This window comes from Convolutriloba macropyga, chromosome 5 (assembly GCF_964194025.1).
Source record: "Convolutriloba macropyga chromosome 5, txConMacr16.3, whole genome shotgun sequence".
In the NCBI taxonomy this organism is placed as follows: Eukaryota; Metazoa; Xenacoelomorpha; order Acoela; family Convolutidae; genus Convolutriloba; species Convolutriloba macropyga.
Genome location: NC_134472.1, coordinates 44,736,372 through 44,757,468, shown reverse-complemented (window position 1 = coordinate 44,757,468; position 21,097 = coordinate 44,736,372). Strand labels below are relative to the sequence as shown.

At 34.1% G+C, this 21,097-nt stretch overlaps 1 protein-coding gene across 4 annotated transcripts in view; it reads right to left on the bottom strand.

The window, feature by feature from the left end:
* Nucleotides 1-243: 243 nt before the first annotated feature.
* LOC142339412 (uncharacterized) overlaps nucleotides 244-21,097 on the bottom strand; it is a 44,788-nt gene continuing 23,934 nt past the window's right edge. For 3 of the 4 annotated variants that reach the window (XM_075389433.1, XM_075389432.1, XM_075389431.1), the window contains exons 5-9: nucleotides 17,989-18,211; nucleotides 13,854-13,914; nucleotides 4,881-4,964; nucleotides 2,573-2,836; nucleotides 244-553 (exon numbers count right to left, since the gene is read on the bottom strand). In XM_075389433.1, coding sequence (XP_075245548.1) covers nucleotides 330-553; nucleotides 2,573-2,836; nucleotides 4,881-4,964; nucleotides 13,854-13,914; nucleotides 17,989-18,211 — 856 coding nt within the window. In that variant the 3' untranslated portion in view covers nucleotides 244-329. The remainder of the gene's footprint in view (nucleotides 554-2,572; nucleotides 2,837-4,880; nucleotides 4,965-13,853; nucleotides 13,915-17,988; nucleotides 18,212-21,097) is intronic. The other variant, XM_075389434.1, reaches the window with a different exon arrangement.

The following is a 21,097-nucleotide window of genomic DNA, read 5'->3' as shown; positions in this document are numbered from 1 at the left end:
CACATGAAAGCCAGTTTTTTTTTCAAAACATTGTCGAGTTCTTTTGAACAGGTGCTCCGCTTTTCATCATGTTGCTGTTTTTAAAAAAATTATTTGTTCAGTGGCCTTTTTTTCCACGGTCATTTTATTCATTCTGAGTCACAGGTTTGCAATTTTCAAAGAGAATATGATCGAGACCAAATTCACATCGCGATAATCAAGCCCAAAAGTTTATAATTGTCGAGAGTTTTTAACTTTTGTCTGACTGTCTGACCAATAAAACCAGTGTACCGCAGTTTAAACTGTTCTGATGAATGTTTCGATAGCAACAAGAAATTAGCCCACATAAATCAACTAACATTGGGGTTCTTTTTGACAATTGCTGGTGCTCGGAACACAAATTTCCTCCGACTCGAAGTTCTCTCATTACTTCCATTGTTATTAGCTTTTTGGTTAAAATTCACCAGGGTCTCTCTTTTTGGGTCGAAGTCATCTGGTACGTCAATTGGCTTTTCAACTCCAGAGTATACAAGTGGTACTTTCATGAGTCGCCTGTGGATTTTTAACAGGGATCCTAAACAAATATCAGTCAAAGTATGCGCAAATCAGAAAGGACGTGAGCAAACAGTCGGTTTAAGGCACTGCGAGTACCAACATGCCATCGTTTATGCAAAACGTCGGAATAAACTATTTTTTTTCCACCGTTTTAGCTAATTTTTCACTCTTAACTCCAGCTCTAGTTTTCAAATATTTCACTTTTATGCAACTGTTTCCGAACCCAAAAATGGTGAACTGATGGTGCAAAAATCCCCACACCCGCACAAACCCACACACACACACACACACACACACACACACACACAAACCCACACACACACACACACACACAAACCCACACACACACACACACACACACGCACACACACACACACACACACACACATACACACACACACACACTTTTCTACTCTCTTCGCCAACTTTTATTGCTGAACACTTCGACTCTGGTTAAGAAATCTTTGCGTCATTCAATTATCATATCAAAGTGAACAAGCAAAAGCCATGAAAATTTGATCCTGTGGGTTTTAACTGTACATTAAAAAAAATTAAGATTTTGGAAAACAAGTGTTGCAAGAGCATGTAACGTGTTGCCAGAATTTTTCAAGGTAAAAGTCGACTGTGGTAGCATGAATTCGTCACACCGACTAAAAATAGGAAAATGAAGCGGGTGAGGGGTTGCAGCCACGGAGGAACCGAGTGCAGCGCAAACCGGTTGTACACAAAAATCAAGTGATGACAAATGATTAGTTTGCAATTTCTTATATCTGCTGTACTTTAATTCAATCTAATCAGATTTTCTGACCAATCAAATTTAAGCATTCGGCTTTCATTCTATTTTTTTTCTCATTCAGCTCTTTGCTTGTTTGGCTCTGATTCCGAGCTCCAAACATTGCATATCTGTGAGCGAGCCAAAAGAGCAAATGATCTAGCAAATAGTAAGTAAGTTAGAATATAGTTGAATAGTTTTTGGCAATATTAAGCTATATCATGAAAAAATCACTCGTACATCTGAAACAAACAGCAGTTGGTATATAAATGCAACATAATTTCAGCATTACTAGGACTGTGGTGTACACCCGGAGTGAAGACCCACAGTATTTCAGTACTGAATCATTGTAAATCCAGAAACAGTATAAAGACATTCTTACACTTGTACGTATTCTGTTCATGTCTAAATATACACTGGTCAGTCTTTTTTTGAAAATTGTACTGCTGATTTAATCATGAATTTGATCTTCCCATAACTATTATCAAGCAACTATCAACCTAACTGGCATCATTTTACAACTCTTGTCAGCCTTAAAACATTCTATTTTAAACCTGTTTCAGCCCTGATTGTCAGCCTAAAATACAGTGTTGTTAACATGTTTTGGTTTTCTATCACTCGGCAGGCATTTTCAAATCATACTACATCAGACCGCAGTTATACTCACATTATACTACATCGCACCACAGGTATATTCACATCATACTACAGCACCCGAAACGGAATCCGAACGCACCCCAAATGCACGCCGGACGCAACCTGCACGCACCCCGAACGCACTCGTTTCGCCCCGTATCAGTATCCAGTGTCAGTATCAGCAGCACTATGCACTCCGTGTACAATATATAACTTGTAACGTGTCCTTGCAAAATGCATGCATTTCGAATTCTTCACAGTACTGATTTTACTATGGAATTATTCTAAACAGTCTGAAAAGTAGTTCTGGTTTTTTGCTGGTCATAATGACCAACTTTATTGATGGAAATATGCTGTTGCAGTACTCGTTTTAAAAGTTAGTTTTTAAATAGGTAGGTTCAGTACTGAAAAATTCTGGGTGGTCTTCCCGGGCTAGATGGTTAACAGGCTAGATCGTGGATGGGGAGATTGTTGTCTCGAGTCCTCTTATAACCCTACAATCCTTGTGCTAGGTTCTGTTGGCAACAGAGTGCTGGGCTGTTACACACACATTAAACAAAAGATGTCTTTATCAAATCATCCGTGTTGCAATTTATGGGTTCCTTTGTTAAAATGAAAATAAATGCAAACCTGGATCATTTGGATCCCATCTAGGCGCAGCAAAGATGCTCCTCTTTTCACCTTCACCAATATCATAAATGGATTCAACCGCTGACTCCGCTGTCTCTTCTTCAAACAAATCCTCGTTTTCCTGTTCAGCAGTCGGCTCCATGATTTTTCCCAACATTTGGAACACGCTCTGTTTCCTCATTTTTAATATTGGAGATGACACTGTCTGGTCAGTTTCGAGTTCCTCTGCAATTGATGCTGCTGAGGGCTCGTTTATGCCTTGACCTCCGGTTTTGCTTAAGATTGATATTTTGAAACTATTTGAAGATGTACTATTGTTGACTTATCTCATTCGTTGCAAAAATCGGCCACGTTACAGAAGTTACGATGTGAAGATCTCAAAATATTGAACTTCAAAAATCTTTACTACTGAGCTGCTCAATCAGTGAATCGCCTTCAGACTCTGGATCAAGTCTGACAACATTTCAGTATGCATTTTTTGGGCATTATAATTGTCACAGAGATTGCAAAATATTTACCTCATTTTTAAGCTGCGCATATTCGTTTCATTGCTAGAACTTATTGAATTTACAATTTTTTATCAGCTTAATTTGCGACCGAACTTGCGATCATTTTGTAATCAAATTCCGGGTCAAAGTGATTCTGTGTTTTGACTAAAGAGCAAAAGAAATTCATGTACAACCATAAACAGTTGAGTTTATTACAGTAGCAGTTTCAAGAGTTTGTGAGTTATGTTTGAATTTGGGCCATTGGTTCTAAACTGTGCACTGTTACTGGGGTACGGAGCCAATTTAAACACAGAGGAGGGTTTTTTACTGGCTTTTCATGATTGTGACCTCTTGTCGCTGTGTCGCTGGCTAGCCGCGGTTGCGGATGTTAGTGGTCATTGTTAGGCATGAGGGTAAGAAAAGAACTATTCTGTGTCCGGGAGTGGAAAAAAAGAATAAATAGGTAAAAGGAAAAGTGAATTAAGCTAAAACTAGAAGAAGAGAGTGAGAAAACTTGATTGCCAGCTAGCTTACCCAATCAGAAGGTCCAGGAGGCTTTTCAATTGTTCTTCGTACATTGGCCTTTTTTCTATAGATGTTAAAGTGATTCAAATTTGTTTTTTGTGCGCGCTTGATGTAGTTTTTCGCCAATCGGATCTGAAGTTTTCTTACGCTAGGTTAACTAGATTCTTTGTGTAGCTTTTGCACGTTGCACAATCGAGGTTTCCTGGAGCACTCTTGGTGCACTGTTTTGTGTTCCTGATGTGATTCTGTGTTTTCTTTTGTAGCGCGCTAAACTAATTTTTCAAGCAATTTAGAGAGAGCACCAATTTGTTATGAATAAAAACTTAAATCTATAGATGGCTAAATTTTAGTTGCCACAAAAATTGTTCAGAAATGTTATGCTAATAATCATCAAATTATAACAACTCTTCAAAAAAACTGCCAGTTGAAAATCAAATGCATCCTGTAAACTCACGCATGCGTACGTACACAGTGCAATATCGTTTTTTTGAGCATACACGGATTCCCAGAGTGGATAGAAGGGCAAGTTGTTGTTTCAATTACCTTCAGTCTACATAAAAATTGAATTTGATTAACTGTTTAACGTGTCTTGAGATTGTTTGAAATCTTTCAAAAACGAAAACTTACCTCTTTTTTTAATAGATAACGTAGTGAGTGGGTTTCAGTCAAATTGGGTTTCAGTCAAATTGGCAGACATGCCAAAGTATAAACGTTTCAGATTAGCCAATCAGAAATAGGGAAATAAAATTGTTGTTTCTGATCATCTGAATGCTGAATAAGGTGAGATCAGTCTTCTATCTTGCAAGATTTGTAAGAAAAACGGTCCTATCGTTGAAAAAGTTAAAAAAGCACCAAAACTTTTTTGAAAAGAGGAATAATTTGTCAAGAAACCTTTTTCGTATGCGTACATTGCCATCTGGGGCTTAATTTCTAGGTCTCAAGATAAGCAGTTTACCTCAATTAAACAGAAAACACGCGAAATCGAAAAACTGCAATTGTTTCGTATTATTTTTCTCAGCCAATCAGACTTAATCATTGCCATCATTTTATTTCAAACGTACCACCGTAAATGAAAACATAAGATGTGAAAATTTTTCCCCATTTTTAATGTCATATGTGCACCATCTTTAATGTTTCAATTTTTGTTATGCGTTTTGTTTGAAATCTTGAGGCCAACATGATGCTATATTTTTGGACATCTGAAAAACACAATTTTTGAATAGTTTGAAATTAGGAGGTTGGACTGAAAACATTTTGAGCTGGAGTGATAAATGCTTAGATTATGTAAGCAAGACCAGAAAGTTGTCCCAAGAGGGGGATGCTGAACAAAGATTTGCTTCGCTCTTTTTCGGTCCCAGTGAAGTTGTTTGCCGTCACATCTAAAATTGACAGTGTATCAAATTTTCAAATATAACTTTCCGTACAAACATAGTGTGGATTAGATGTCAAAGAAGTATATAGAAAAACCCTATAAGACTCTATATGCGAAGAAACAATGCATGTCAGGATTCGAGTAAACACGTGTCCGATGCGTAAACCCACGGTGATTTTGTCCTGTTAGCTTTCATTAATTACAAAATAGAATTTTAGGGTTAAATAACAAGCCAATATTTGCCACGGTATTCCACGGAAAAAGATGCATTCCCAGTGAAATGAAACTTGAAACGTCTTGATAAGAAGCATTATGAAACTTGAAAAAATCTTGGTTAGATCTTGGTACGATTCTTGGCAAGAAAACGTCAAGATATGTACGAACTTGTAAGTTCTTTGCAAGAAATTCAAGAAAAAAGATCTTATCAATATCATCAAGAAAGAATCACCATGATCATAACAAGATTTTTTAAGCAAAACTAAGATTAAAGAAAAAATATAAAGAATAGGCAAGGAGTGTCAGAAAAAAGTTTCTCCAGTCAAATTAACGATGATTTAAATGATTTAAACAAAATGATTTAAACAAAGCTATCAAATGGTCAAAAAAAAACAGAATGGAATTCAACAATGCAAAATTTGAAGCTATATTTGTTAAAAAGTTAGATCAGTGTAGTGTCCACTTGTATGCAGATGATACAGCAATTACATGCAAATCTTCGGTGAATGATCTTGGTATAGTTATTACTAATAATTTGAAATGGGACAGTCATGTCAGTCAGCGGCTATCAGAGGCACAACAAAAGCTTTTTTTCTTAAGAGAAACGTTCCCTTTTCTACAAATACGAGAGTAAAAGTAAGTTTATACAAAAGTTACATTTTATAAATTCTCCTTTACGCGTCAAATGTATGGTTCTCGAATTGGCCAAACTGCACAAAACTAGAAGAGATGCAAAGACGAGCGCTCAAGTGGGCTTTGAATATGAATTTTTTACGGATAGTGACCACAATCAGAGCCTCATTTACAACAATTTGTTGCCAATTAGTTTTCTTTTGGTTCGAAATGATCTTCTTATGCTGAACAAAATTTACAACTGTGATACTGCCCTTGAGTTTGATGATTATTGGAAAGTTTTCAAGGGACCACGCAGTAACCGTTCTGCAGCAAAACAATTTTTGAGGACCAATTTTAATTGGACGAAATCGGTCAAATTGGAAGAGTATTTTGTCTTGAGAGTTGTGAAATATGCAAAAGTTCTCACCCAGCGAAATAACATCTCAACTTTTGACTGGACATGTCCAACAGTGTTATTTGGGAAACAGCTGAACTCTCTGTTGAAATTAAAGGCTTTGAACTTTGAATACTATCAGTATCCTGTTAATTGGTCCTGTTTTTGTAATTAATTAAAAAAGTGATTCCCGCATAACGGGTACCAAGTCAGTTTAATAATAATAAAAAATAAAAAAAATAATAATAATTGACTTTGGAGGATTTTACAGTATAATTTCGTGTTTTTCCCTCCTCCATTTGCATTTCGGGATTCCGAGTTCCAAAAAAGCATTTACATTGAATAGACAAAGAGAGCTATGTCGGAAAGTCATCTCAATTTCAAAAGTCAATTCAAAAATTCGACTTTTAGAATTTTAACGGAGGAACTCTCAGTAGTTGAACTCATCACTAACTGATGACATCAAACACTGGTCGGATTTAAAGAAAAATGTTATCAAGATTGGTCAAGATTTTATCAAGAGTATCAAGAGCTCTCAAGAATTTTTCTTGGTTCGTTTTTTTAAACAAGTAAATTGAAAATATAAACCAGGGGTTAAAGATCACAAGATTAAAAAAATATATGCAAAATTAGTACAATTTTAAGAATCAAAATTGGTGGTTTCGTTTTTATAAAGGTAAAAATTACTTTTGAAGCAACAAACGTTCCTTTCCAACGGTACAAGTTTCAATTGTTGGAGCAGATGCTGTTTTAACATGCGTTTAAACTGTGAGCGTCACCTGACAGTCCGGACTTCACGCGGAAGTTTATTCCATTTTTGGATGCTTCTTTTTTGTAATGATCGACTGCTCGACCTTAGGGGAATTAGCTGTTCCGTTCTAATGTTTTTTCTCACTAAGACATTACCACACAGAAAGAAACTTTTCAGTGGCGTCTGATTTCAATAACGAAATATCATTCCCAAGTTTTGAAACACTCATCTGGCTTATTAAAAATTCTGCAGGCAAAACGTCAGATTTTACTAAGAGATCTCTAGATCTCTCCAACTTTTTTCTCATATAGCAAATCTTAATTCTCCAATTGATTTGTCTATTAATTCGCTGCATTGCAAAGAAATTCAAGTTCTGAATAAAAAGACTACTGATGGTTAATTGAGAAAGGACTAGGGATTTGAATAGCATCAATCGTGCTTTCAGGGGTAACTGATAACGTATAAAGGATATGGATCTAATCTCTGTGGCCGTATTTGATAGGACTTTTTTGAGTTGTACTTGAAAGTTTAATTTAGAATCAATCTTTGTACCCAAGTACCTGCAGTGATTTTGTGGCTTAATTTCTTGTCCCCGAAAAACTAATGGATGGAAATTTTCATTTTCTTTTGAGACGCAAAGAAGTTCAATTTTACCGGTATTCATGGTTATTTGTTTTGCTTTAGATAATTATCTGTTTTCTCCAGTATTTCAGACACACATTTTTTCAGTTAGCCGACATTGTTTCTGCTAAAATGGAAACTTGTGTCATCAGCAAATTATGTCGAAGTTTTCTTGTTCTTTTTCTCGAAATTCATTAATGTAGAGAAGAAATACTAATGGCCCTAAAACCGTGCCCTGTGCAACACCATGATTTGTTTCCATCCATTCTGAATAAAAATCATTTATCTTAACCCACTGCTCTCTGTTTTTAAGAAATGAAGGAAATAAGTCAACTGCGGTTTCTGAAAAACCGTACGCTTCAATCTTTTGGATTAAAATTTTGTGAGATATTGAAATAAATGCTTTAGTTAGATCAAAAAAAAACAGCAACTGATTTTTTTTAAGTTACCATAGTTTTCTTTTAATGCTTAAATCAAGTGTAAAACAGCATCTGTAGAAAACTTATGTTTTTGAAATCCAAACTGTGTACCGTTCAAAGTGTTTTCTTTTTGATATAGATTCGTTAACATGATTGAGAAGTATATGCTCAAAGAGTTTTGCAAACATCGAAGTATTTGAGACAGGCCTATAGTTCTTACATTTTTTTAGATCTCCTTTTTTGTAGACTGGACTAATGAATGCAAGTTTCAGATTTTCTGAGAAAACATTTTGGCTAATGCATGTGTTAAAAACAAACTGAAAAGCTGTTCCGATTGCAAGCTTTGCTGCCTTGATTGCCAAAGCATTAAAAACGCATGGACCAGGAGACTTATTTTTGTCGAGTGAATTGATAGCATCTTAGAGTTCCTTCTATGCGAGAAAAATTTTGAGCGCTCACTTTTTGTCCATTGTATAAGCCTAATTTTTTAAAACTTCTATTGAGACAATTTGCGATATCAAGTTCATTTTCTACTTCTCTTTCACCATCGATTAGTTTGTCTATGACGAGACACTCCCGTTCTTTGCTAATTTTTTTCTTGATGAAACTCCATTGTTCTTTACTTTTTGGGCGTTGATTGAGAAATTGTTTGCAAATCTCGTTTTGCGCTGTTTTCAAACGGCTATTAAACAAATTTCTCTGACATTTGAAACTGGTATGCGCTTGCTCCGATGGGTTCTTTTTCCAGATATTGAAAAGTCTAAGTTTTTCCATATTTTCTTCTCTCAGCTCTTTTGTTAACCAATGTTTTTCAGCAATTTTTCTTTCTGGTTGAAAACTTTTTATAAGTGGGGCGTGCAACTCTAGAGTAGTACTCAAAACGTTTATGACTACATTGTACCTGTTATTTCCATCTTAACATTGATAAAAGTTACTCCAGTCCTGAATTGAAAGATAAATTTATTTGCATCGTACTTTCTTTTGTTTCTACTGATAAAACTTCGCTTCCTATTTTTAGGTTCAACAAAAAAATTGGTAGTGTACAAAACAATCAAGTAATCCATCTCAACTGATGGGGGAAGAAAGCTGAACCTCTTGAAATTGGTTTTTGTTGAAAAACCCATGATCGATTAGTGTTACGACTTGCCTCGTGGCTCCTGTTGGTTTTTCTGTGTTTGATAAAGTAAGTCCAGATTTGCTCGCAAATTTGTCCAATAAAATGGATTCTCTTTTGTTGAAATAGTTGAGATTATTTTCGCCAAAAAGCAAAACTTCGTCCGTGACTGATTACGCCGAGGAAAGTTCTGATGTTAATTCGTCAATGAAATACTTTCCCAAGTTTTTTTTGGACAATATGAAGCATTAATTAGGATTTTTTTAATCGATAGCCCACATATTTCCACCCACAAGTACTCAAAAAAGCAAGTACTTCATTGAGTACATTTAGATCATTTTGTTGTTTTGAAGATATGTCCCTAGGAACCCAGATGGCAACACCCCCACCCTTATTCACTCTTGTCTGTGATGACCTTGAATTTGAATGAATTTTGTGTTTCGGACTCAAAAAATTCATTGGATAAAAATCTGTTTCATTCAACCAAGTTTCGGTTAGGATCACTTTTGTGTTTTGAGTAAAATTTGTCAAAAGTTCAGTTAAAAAGTCATATCTGTTTTTTAAACTGCGTGCATTGAAGAGGCAAATGTTTAGATTTTTGCAATCCTTTTTAACTATGTCTATCAGCACGTCCGATTCACGAATGTGAGAAAAGGGAGCCGGATTAAGATGAATATCACCGCTTAGGAGCAAACGCATGAAGTGTAAAAATCTGTTTCGCAAACATTCAAAAAACGATAAAAGCGGAACCTAAATTTCACATTGAAATGGTCGTGATTTTGGTTGTGTGACATAATCAAAAATATAAATTATTCATTTGAATGTTGTTTTTGTGACAAAAAAAATTTTATGCTTTTGATATTAGTTCCGTATACTCTTGACAATATTTTGTAAACCAGCGAAATTTAAGTGAACTCTATCAATAGATATTTCCGATGTTGTAAAGCAATTCAAAAGCTCTACTTTTGTCCATTTAAATGTTCCCTTTAAGTCCAAAGCAATACTTCCCAGTTTCTTATTGAACTCTTCAATTTCATTATCATTGGATTCACAGCCATGATGACAATTTTTAAGTGTGGAAATTTCAGAAAGTAGAACTTGTCTCAACTTGTTAATTGCTTTTGTAACAGTTACACATAATTGAGATGCTGCGGCCACCCCAGCAACACCTTTATCAATACCATTATGACCCGCATGAAAAATGAGCGATTGGCATTTTGCTCCTGGCGATTACTGTTCGACTGTTTGTCCCTAATCAATAATTGTTGCAGAGGGATAAGAATGAGTCCCAGTATCATACGAAATATCATATTGCCGTATTTTTTTGCTGTCCGAATTTATAAGATGGTTAGTGTTTCTGATAATAATTTTTGGAAAAAAACTTGGGTTCCGATGGCTCAAAAAAATTAGTCCAATTTTGAATATTCGGTCCCATTAAGTTTTCCAATAGCGAACTGTTCTGGTCCCGTGAAAATCCCACTTCCAATTGGAATTGTTCAACCATTCGATACTGGTACGCATTTGCATTATCTTTCATTTCTATCTGCTGTTTTTGTTTTTCAATAACATAGTTTTGTTCTGAGATCGTTTGAGCTTGTATGTCAATTAATTGTGTCTGTTCTTTTACGATGTCGTTTTTTTTGCTTTTACTCAACAAATTGCATTTACCAACCGTTCTGCTCTTTGGTTTTGCTTCTTTTTATGTTGATAAAGTCATACCCAGATCTTATCAAGATTTAGCATGAAACAATCGTAATTCAAGTTCTAGGCAAGATGTTTCAAGTTTTGCAAGATTTTTCAAGACCATGCATGTCTTGACAAGGTGTGCCTTGAAATTATGCCTTGAAAAATTTTTTTTTGGAAAATGTGTGTCATCCATGCACATATTTTTGTTCTCATCTATTCCACAACACATTGCGCGACTGTTAAAAGGACTTCTACACATCTCTTCTGTCGCACTTTACACTATTCTTGCAATAACATTCAAATTAACATTCAAGATTGGCATTATATAAAAAGTATTTTGCAATTATTTGCAATTTATCCGTTTAGCACACTATTGCTTTTATATTTTTCTTGACTTTCCCAATTCGCAACCTTGACAGAAATGTACGATACGGTACTACCACACACACACACAAAAAAGGTTATTGATCAGTTATTTTTGATCTTGATGCTTTCTTGAATTTCTTTCGTTACGCATGCCAATACTTTTTGATCTTGTTTTGTGCATACTTCTCATAACATAATGTCTATACATTGAACACATTTAATCTTCCCTTTTTCTGCCATAACTTGCCTATAATTTCTTTTTTACAATTCAAAGAATTTAAATTGTATTGGGGCGCTGTCTTTTTTTGAAGATCTGTTCACACATTTTCATGATTTTTGAAGTCAAATTGGAGTAGTGATGTTGGTCAGCGAAAAAGTGAGTGGCTTTGCGGCGTGAAATTTTTTCGCACTAAATTTAAATCTAGATTTTTTGGATCGGATTTTTTTCTAAATGGTTTCCCCAATCCATTCATAGTCCGTTCTTGGTCTAGTTTTCTGTTTAGTCAATGAAAATTCTTTGAATTGTACGTCAGGACTTGTCCTGCTATGTTTTTGTTCTTCAAGTGGACATGGATGAGATGCAGGCCACTTTAAGTGAGATCAACAGTACAGTGAATACAGACAATGAACAAATAACGCTACTAAAACATGAGGTAAAAAATCTCAACTACAGAGTAACGGTTGAGAAGGAGAAAAATAATCGAGGCACTAGCGGATAACCGAAAACTGAACAAGAGGTTACCTGCGCCGAAAATTTTTTTTAAAAAAAGAGCGTTTTCATTATATATATCCACGTGGCTCTTCCATGCTGTGAGAAGCGCATATATAGAGAGGGACAGGAGTTTGAGTGGAGTGAATAAGGAGTTCTCCTGTGAAAGCTGCAGGATAATAAGCACTGGTTTAAGGTTGATAAAAAAATTAAAAGGGAAAGGAAATCGTTGTTTTCATTATTTTTTAAAACTTTTATTCTGGTTTCTTACTAAACAAGGTGAAATAACGAAATGAACTGTTAATTTTTTTTGGAGAAGATGGAAGACATATTAGCCTGCCATATTAGCCTAGGTTAAACATTTTATTCAATTTTAAATAAACTTGAATCAAAATCGAAAATTTTACTGCAAAACATTCGTTCCACTGTAAAAAATAAAGATGAATTACAAGTAATAATTGAAAAACTGGAGGAAAAATTGGAGGCTATGTGTTTAACTGAAACGCGGATTTAAAAATTTCAAAAAACAAAGCTACTCTAATTATTAATTTAAAATATATATCTTAATAAACCAAAATTCGATAGAATAAATCTTGATAACAACGGTCCTAAGTAGATCACAAGCATATAAGTCTCACTGCATGCTGTCAAAATAGATGATTTACATCGCATGGAACTTTAATTTTATAAGCAAACGCAACGAATGTTGTCTGCAGGAAACTCAATATTAAGTTTTCAAAAGAAATTGTAAAAAACAATATTTATTGGAGACGATGAACCATTTTTTTTTTCAATTCGCCAACAGGGGCACTGTCACGAGGGAAAAAAGAAGTCTCTAAATCCAACTGAGATGTTTTTTCTCTAACAAAGGTACGAAAGTCAATATTTGCCCAACTTCCTTTTCACTATACTTACTCTGTAAATATGTATGACAGTAAATAAACGCGAAAAAACGCCATATATCATTGAAGATCTTCCATTTGGAAACCGGCAAACACCTGAATGTACGTTTCTAAAAGAAGCGCTGAGCTTTGTCCCGAATCATGAGATATCGAAAATGAGCAGAGAGCATACAAATTTCAATCTCAATGAAACATTCATGTTTTGCAGAATTAAAAAAACTACAGGACAGATATCTGCCGAAGCAAACTATACAACCGGCAAATAGTTCCAAATTGTTAGAGTTTTAAGTAAACTTTTCATTGAACGTTTTTTTGAAAGGAATTTTTTCATGATTGTCTCCAAGTTGCCAAAGTTTTAATATTGTGCAAAGATGGACTTTTATCTGATGCAAAAAATTATTATTACATTTTTTTTTACCGAAAATTTGAAAAGTTTTCAACAAACTGGTTTCCAAATCTTTTGAATGGTAAAGAATTTAGATTTCGAAAGCACAGAAGTGCAGTGGACGCAATGGCTACGCTAGTTCAGTCGAATAGACTGACTATACACTCTTGAAATCGAAAACGACTGTCTGCACGTTCTTAGACTTACAAAAAGCTTTTGATACTGTTGACCAAAACATTTTCTTTGCAAAATGTCGGAATCAGATGAAGGATAAATCGTATCAATCATCATAGTTTTTTTGGTATCCCGTATAGTTTTTTTGGCATCCCGCGGTTTATATGTATCATTTTGCCCTATTGAGATTAAAATTTCATAATCTTTTCTTTCAAAAATCGATGTTCGTAATTCAATTTGAAACGAGACCTTCTTCATTTTGCATTTTTGATTTTGCACTCTACGAAAAACATATAGTTTTTATAGGTGCATGGTATTAATTTTCTTAAAAATTGTAAAAACTAATAAATAATATGTTTTAAACAAAACGCAGGAAAGTTCCTTTTTGTATGAGCAGTCACTAAATCTTTTTTGTGAGTTTCAGTGACAATACTTAATTGGCATTGATTTGAACGTAATGTTCTCTTCCTATAGAAAAGAAGTTTCAGATTATCCGTTAGATTTAGGTGAACCAATTACAGGGTACTAATAAGTTTGAGTTTACCTTCATCTCGGCTCTCCGGTGTTAATTGGGAAGTAAATTTTGAGGAGGACGGCACATCCATCTGAAAATACAAAAATTGATGCATTCTTTAGAAGAGAAAAACTGTAAAGTTCCTTGTTTCCAATAACATAGCGTTACAATGCCAGGGTCTAATTGGCAAATTTCAGAGGAGAGCAAATTTTTTCGGACTAGCAGGTGTAGTCCGTTTCGCGATCAATTTCATTTACGCTTATATCTTTTCGCCTTTGTGCACCCAAGTCGAAAACAGACGTTAATCTTGAATGATCTTGTCAGATTCTTTCGAACAATGCCTTTTTAAGATAGTGGCAAAGTTACAAGATATTGCAAAACAAAATTATTCTTGAACGATTCTTGTAAAAATCTTGCAACAATAAATTCTCTTATAAAAGCTGCTAAAATAAAAAAAATGCTTGTTGACATACTCTGGTTGAAAAACACACACGGGAAAACTTAAGCTGGTGGGGAAATATATGCTAAAAATGTTTTTTTTTTCAGTCAGTTTTGGCCGATTGAAATATTCTTCGTAGAGAGTTGTGAGTGCTAACATTAGAAATCTCGTACAGTGCAGTGTTTAGAATTTATAAGTTTTTGGAATTTGTTTTCCAGGCATTTATCATGTTTAAAAATTTTATGAAAATTTGGATCATATCTGTTGTTTCTGTTCTTTTCTAGGTTCTTTCTGTCACTTTTAAATTCAATATTTGTTCAATTTTTGTCAATTTTGCCTAAATCCGTTAAATTTGTCATGGTACAATAGTGAATAGTGTTAAGTATTTTACCACATAAAATCCAAGGAGGTTTCATGAAGTGTGGCTTCTGAAAATTTCAGCACAATAATTGCTAGATTTTTTGAAAATTCCTCTGAATTTTGAAAAATCTAGCAAATATTGAGCTGAAATTTTCAGAAGACACACTTCATGAAACCTCCTTGGATTTTATATGGTAAAATATTTAACACTATTCACAATTGCACTATGACAAATTGAACGAATTTAGGGAAAGTTGACGAAAAATTGAACAAATATTGAATATAAAAGTGACAGAAAGAACCTTTCTGTCAGAAAGAACCTTTTAAAAGTGGCAACAAATTTAATACTCTAGCCCACTTTGTTCAAATTTGCCGGAAGTGAAGACCACAAAACTGCTTAATCAATCTCAAAAACTCAAAAGAGAGCTAGTTGTTTTTTCCTATAACAGTTTTCTTGATAAAAAATTTTGTCGATTTTTCGCCAACTTAAAAAAAATTGTATCCATAGTACATCATTTATTTATTATATAGTGAAATTCGTGTTTTCAAGTCACCTACTGCGGTTACTTAGAAACAATTGCTTGTTATTATTTAAAGTGAACCAATGTCAAAGCTTTTTATGGTCTCATCGTGGTTTCTGACTACAAAAAAATGTTATGATTCTATTGGGGCGATGTCTTTCTTAAAAAACAAATGAGCAAAATTTTGTTTTTTTTTGTTTGACATAACTACCGGGAAAAGTGTATTTCTATCACAAACTAATTATTTCTGGCTGGCATTTTTATGAGCACTAAAATAAAATTAAACGTCAGACAAATCTGATCAGTTTTCCTCGTTTTTTTTTGTTTGTATTTTATAAGAAAGCTTTGATTAACTTTTAATCTTTGTTTCTTTTTTCTAAATTTTGTCAACCTGTCGGTTAGTCACTGTAGATACAAGATTTAAATGTTTTCTTGGGAATGCAAGGCTCATTTTTCTAGCCGTTGTAATTTTTTTAAATTGATTCACGCCTTTGAGACCACAGGTTTTCATATAATTTTTTTTTGATTTTTTGACGATCACCCACTTTTGAGGTGATTTTTTGTTGCTTCGTATGAAGATTACCTTAATAACAGATCGCATTAGCCCTGAGGAAATACACAATTTTATATCAAGATTGTTTTTAGTGAATAGATTATGGCTTTAACTGATTCAAACAGATTTCTTTCAAAAGCCAATAGAATTTTTGATATTTTTTCTGCATTTGTAGTTCTTTCTACAAAAAAGCGTATAGCATATTGTGTTCTATTTGGCATCATTTGCGGATTAAATTGGGTGTATTTACAGATTTGAACGCTAATTTTGTTCGCCTAGAAACAAATTTTTTTTGAAAAATTTGATCGTTTTTAGAACTCTGCCCCATTTTGGTTCTTCCTTTTAACAACATGGCACTTAGTATGATTTCTGAAATCTTCAATCCACTTTTGTAGAAGCAAATATTGATCCTTTTGTGGTTCGCATTTTGCAGCTGATGGTTTTATGGCTTTCACATTATGTGTTATAATAAAGTTTTCTAAAATGCTCTCTAAAGTTGGAGCCCATTGATAATTAACGGTTAAGTAACTGAATACTCATAATATTTAGACTAATAGCTTCTGAATTTATTGGCATCAACGATGGTTTTCTTAAAATTGTTATCGAATTTGACCTGCGCATATTTTCCTTGATAATTTGCAGTCATAAGGATCAGACTCTACTAATGAAAGGTACAGCTGTTTTTTCTTTAAAAAGAGGTAATGGTCTTTACAAATTTTGATATCAATTGCAGCATCCAAATCGTTTTTGGAAATCCAATAGACATTGGAATTGGGGTGATCGAGGTAACTAAAAGCCAATTTGGTAAGTACTTTCAGATATCCTTAAGTGTGACGATTCGACCCCGGTGATGGTTTCATATGAAAATTCCCATGCTTCTTTTAGTTTTTCATGTAGGTAATGTGTTTTAAAATTTCTAAGCTCTGCAATTCAGAAAATGAGTAAAATCAAATGAATGTAAGGTAAGGTCATGAAAGCTAAGGTGATGAAAGACTAATTAAAGGTACAAAAATCAATAAATTTTTGAACTGTGACGTCTTTTTTATCTTAAATCTGTCAAATTGTCGCGTAGCTTCCGAAAAAAGAGGTAGCATCTCTAGAGAAAAAAACTATTCTTCACACTAGTTGTTTTCATTAATTAGGGCTTTGTTGCTCTCTTAATAAATTCGCAGTTTCCGTAAATTTTCCTTTTTTTGAGTTTCTTTTGTTTTATGGTCACATTGAAACTTTAATGATTGTCGCGTTAACTTCGGAGATGAGAGCATCGAACAGATATATTAGTAACAAAAAATAGCTCAGAGTTTTAACGGCTTCGACACCTCGTTCTCCCAATTTTGAATTGAGTTTTTGATTTCTGGATATATTTGCCTCTTTTTGTAGTCGAATGACATATTCTGGCTAATGGCAAGCCTGAAGGGCGTCCTATGAAATTAAAAAATAACTTATTTAATATATTCAGTTAATAGCTAATGATTACGAAATGTCAAACTTTTCTGTCTACTTGTTTTTCAATTTGTTAGTAAGTTTTTGTAGACAAAGATATGGAGTTCGGACCATAGTTACACTTTGTTTTCAAATTTTTATATCAATTGCAGCATCCAAAAAGTTTTTGGATTCCAAAAAACAGTGGAATTGGGGAGATCGAGGTAACTAAAAGCCAATTTGGTAAGTACTTCCAGATATCCTTAAGTGTGACGATTCGACCCTGGTGTTGGTTTCATATGAAAATTCCCATGCTTCTTTTAGTTTTTTTATGTAAGTAATGTGTTTTAAAATTTCTAAGCTCTGCAATTCAACAATAAATGAGTGAGATAAAAATATCTTCTAAAATAATGAACACACAGGTAAGATAAGCAAGCTCATTTATTATCATTTAAAAAGATATAGGTAAATGAAGGTATGAAACTTCTCGTATCTTAGAGGCTTATGTGAAACGCTTGATTTGAAGGCCTTTTAAAAAACGGTGAACAACGACGTCAATTTTCCTTCTACATCAATAAACAAAATGAATAAAGCATTATTTGGTGCAATTGCGGTTGATTAATGATGTTAAACCTGGATCAGATGCCCCGAGTAACAGGGATCTTTGAACAGGGATTAAATTTGGATCTCATCTGTCGTTTTGCATTAAGTGAATTTTGATCTATCTTCCTCTCATTGGTTTAGATGAAAAGTTATGAGTGGTTGCCCTTGCTAATTGAGTGGCAAGAGAAGAACAACTTTACAGCAACTTGATGAAAAAAAAATGATGAAAGCAACCTGGTCAAAAGATATGGGCAACCTTCTGCTAACCTTGCGAAGTGCGACGCTAATTTTGCGAATTCTGTGGGCCACTGGTAGAAATGATTTCTTTCTCTCCTTCACCGCCACCACTGTTCCAATATCGTTCAAACTTTTCACCCGTCGCACGCGTGGCAGTGGGAGTATGATCTGAGATGTTGGGGGTGTTTGCGCCATCTTGATGGCCTTCATATTGAGTGAACTCATCTTGCGCTTCGGCGGCGGGGTTCGTTCACTGGCAATCAACAACTCTCGCATGAATGATGTTTTATGAAAAAACTGAAAATTCTGATCTAAATTGTTCTCAGAAATTTAGAATTGCTTGTTTTAATTGTTTTCATTCGCCTGCTTTCACGAAATATTTGCTGAAAGTGAAAACTATTTCAAATTAGATGAGCACATTCGGAATACTGAACAAAACAATATTTCTTAGCCCGTGAATAACAGATACGGAGATGGGAGTATTCAAGAATAAAAATTACGGACAATACTAAGAGAAAGATTTTTCATAATGAAATCACATCACCTCACTATTATTGTTCGGACCCAATTTAGTGGAGGAGGAACTATATGCTCAACTTTTTTTGTTCGGTCAATTTTGGTTGATCAATACATTCATCGTAGAGAGTAGTGAGTGGTATCACTAGAACGCTCATGCAGCGTAGAATATAGGATTAAAAAGATTTTTTGTCAATTTCTTCTTTTCTAGGCAGTTATCGATTTTTAATGTTTTCTGGACATTGGAAAGAAATCTGTTGTTTTTGTTCACATTTCAGTGAATTTTGCTCAATCCTTCGTCAATTTTGCTAAAAATTGAGAAATTTGTTAAAAATAGTGCAATTGTTTTTGCCTAAATAGTGCAAAGGGTTGCTGACTCACTCGATCCGACAATTTCAGCTCAAAATTTGCTGATTTTTTCCCCAAAATTCAGTCTCTTTTCGTCAAAACTGGCAACAATTTTGTTTTTTAGCCCATTTCCTTCAAATCTGCTGTACTAAGGACTGCTGACTAATTTTTGAATAAACTCGATAATCAGAATTTCTTTCCTTTTGTTTAAGAGAATTCTGGAACAGTAATTTGGCCGTTTTTTGCTAAATTAAAACAACCATTTTGCGAAACGAATCATTTTCTTTGATACAATGAAATTTTGTTTCTTAGTTAACTGTTTTTTGAACGCGTGGAAACATCTACGTTAGTTTTGTTTTCATCGTGATTTTTGACTATCAAAAAGTGTTGTGATTACATCGGCGCAGTTTTGTTTTTTTTTCTACGTTTATTACAAACCAGAATAGTTTCCTCTCACAATTCTGTTAAGGATCATCCACAATTACGTGAACATGAGGTCAAATAATTATATAGATTATGTTTTCTGAGATATTTTCGTGTGCTTATGGCTTCCACAAAATGTTTTCTAAAACTTGAATTGAATTGTTTTGATTTGTCGAATTGTGTTGATTAGGGAAGCCAACTGGATCTCTTTATTGTTACTCAGGCAAAGGAATGCAAAAATAGAATAATTGCATTCCTGTGCCTGAGTAACAATAAAGAGATCCAGTTGGCTTCCCTAATAGTATAAATGAAGTTAAATAAAGCTTTCCGTTGATACATTATGAATCTCCAGTCTTTGATTATATTTGTTTCGAGAAAATGTCAACTTACTGAACAACACACAAGCTCACAGATGTGTCATTGTCAACCATGGATCGACCGATAAGTGTCACATTTGACTATGGCGTGATCAAAAGGCGGCAATGTTGATGGTATAATCGAATGAACTTTCCTCTTAGGCCTTCGTGTGGCCATTTAATTCGACTTTGTGCCGCGAACTTAGCTAAAATGATCATTATTTTTTTCCCTGAGCCTTCTGGTGCAATTGATGCATTATTTGTATCTCTGGGTGCTCCAAAATTATTTTTCATGTGTCCTTGAAGCCTAATAAGTGCATCATTTTTTGGTGAAAGAGACGTATTTAAAAAAATTTGTCAATCAGGCTAGCCATGAAATGACAGTGGGTCAACTTATGAAGAAACTTCGGGTCGACGACCATGTTTTGGGTATAAAAAAACATTGCGTCGACCGCAAATAATGTATGACGAGAATGGTGGTCGTCATAAATAAGGGTATGAATGGAGCATCTTCGTTTATTAATCATTATTAAATATGTGTTTTTTAAATTCTAATATAGTAAAAATGCTTGTTTTTGGTTGAGGTCTGCGAGAAAAAGTCACCGCTGAATCTTATTTTATTGACAAAATTTTGTTGTTTTGTAATTCTTGAAGAGATTAAAACTCAAAATTATTTTAAATCTTGAAGAGATTAAAACTCAAAATTGTTTTAATTTGGGAAAAAAAAAATAAAAAAAAATTGCAAGGCTTTGTCACAGTTAATGAACGCAGCCGGCCTTATTGTAAACTATTTGGTTGAAAAGTTAGAACTTTGAGCAATTTTCCAACTAATTTTTTTATGTTAGATGATTTTTTTAGATGCGAGGCTTCGATCTACAAGAACTTCGGTATCTATTTTCATTGGCAAAAACGTTGATATATCTTGCCCATTTACCAGATAAATTAAAACGTTGAAAAAAATTATTGGTGCTTATTTGAAGGCAAATTTCAGTAAATGTTTTTAAGTTTTTAGGGCATACAGAAATCAATACAATTTCCATAAGACGCAAATGTTTCGCTGAGTTTTTCTGTCAACATCAGTCTGTAATTGTAGCTAAGTGTGCGTTATCTCCGATAAATTTAAGTTTTTGAGGCAAATTTCAACCATTATACTTTCTAAAAGATTATAATTTTGTGCAGAATTATGATATGAAGAAAGTTGTCTTCTTAGCAAGGCTCGCAACTGCGTTCCGCTCAAAATTTTATTACAAAATCTATTTTTCATGACCTTTAACCCACAATATCCTCTACCTGACTAGCAAAAAACTTTAAATAAGATACATGCTAGGCTACCTGAAACTAGGAAAATCCACCTAAAACTCAAAATTCTTGAAAACAAGCATAAAAATCAGCAAAGTCAAATCGCTGAAATATTACAAAAGAAGTTCAGTCAATTTATCTCTAATAATTGTCTGCTAACCACATTAAGCGGAATATCGAAAAATTTCCTTTGAAGG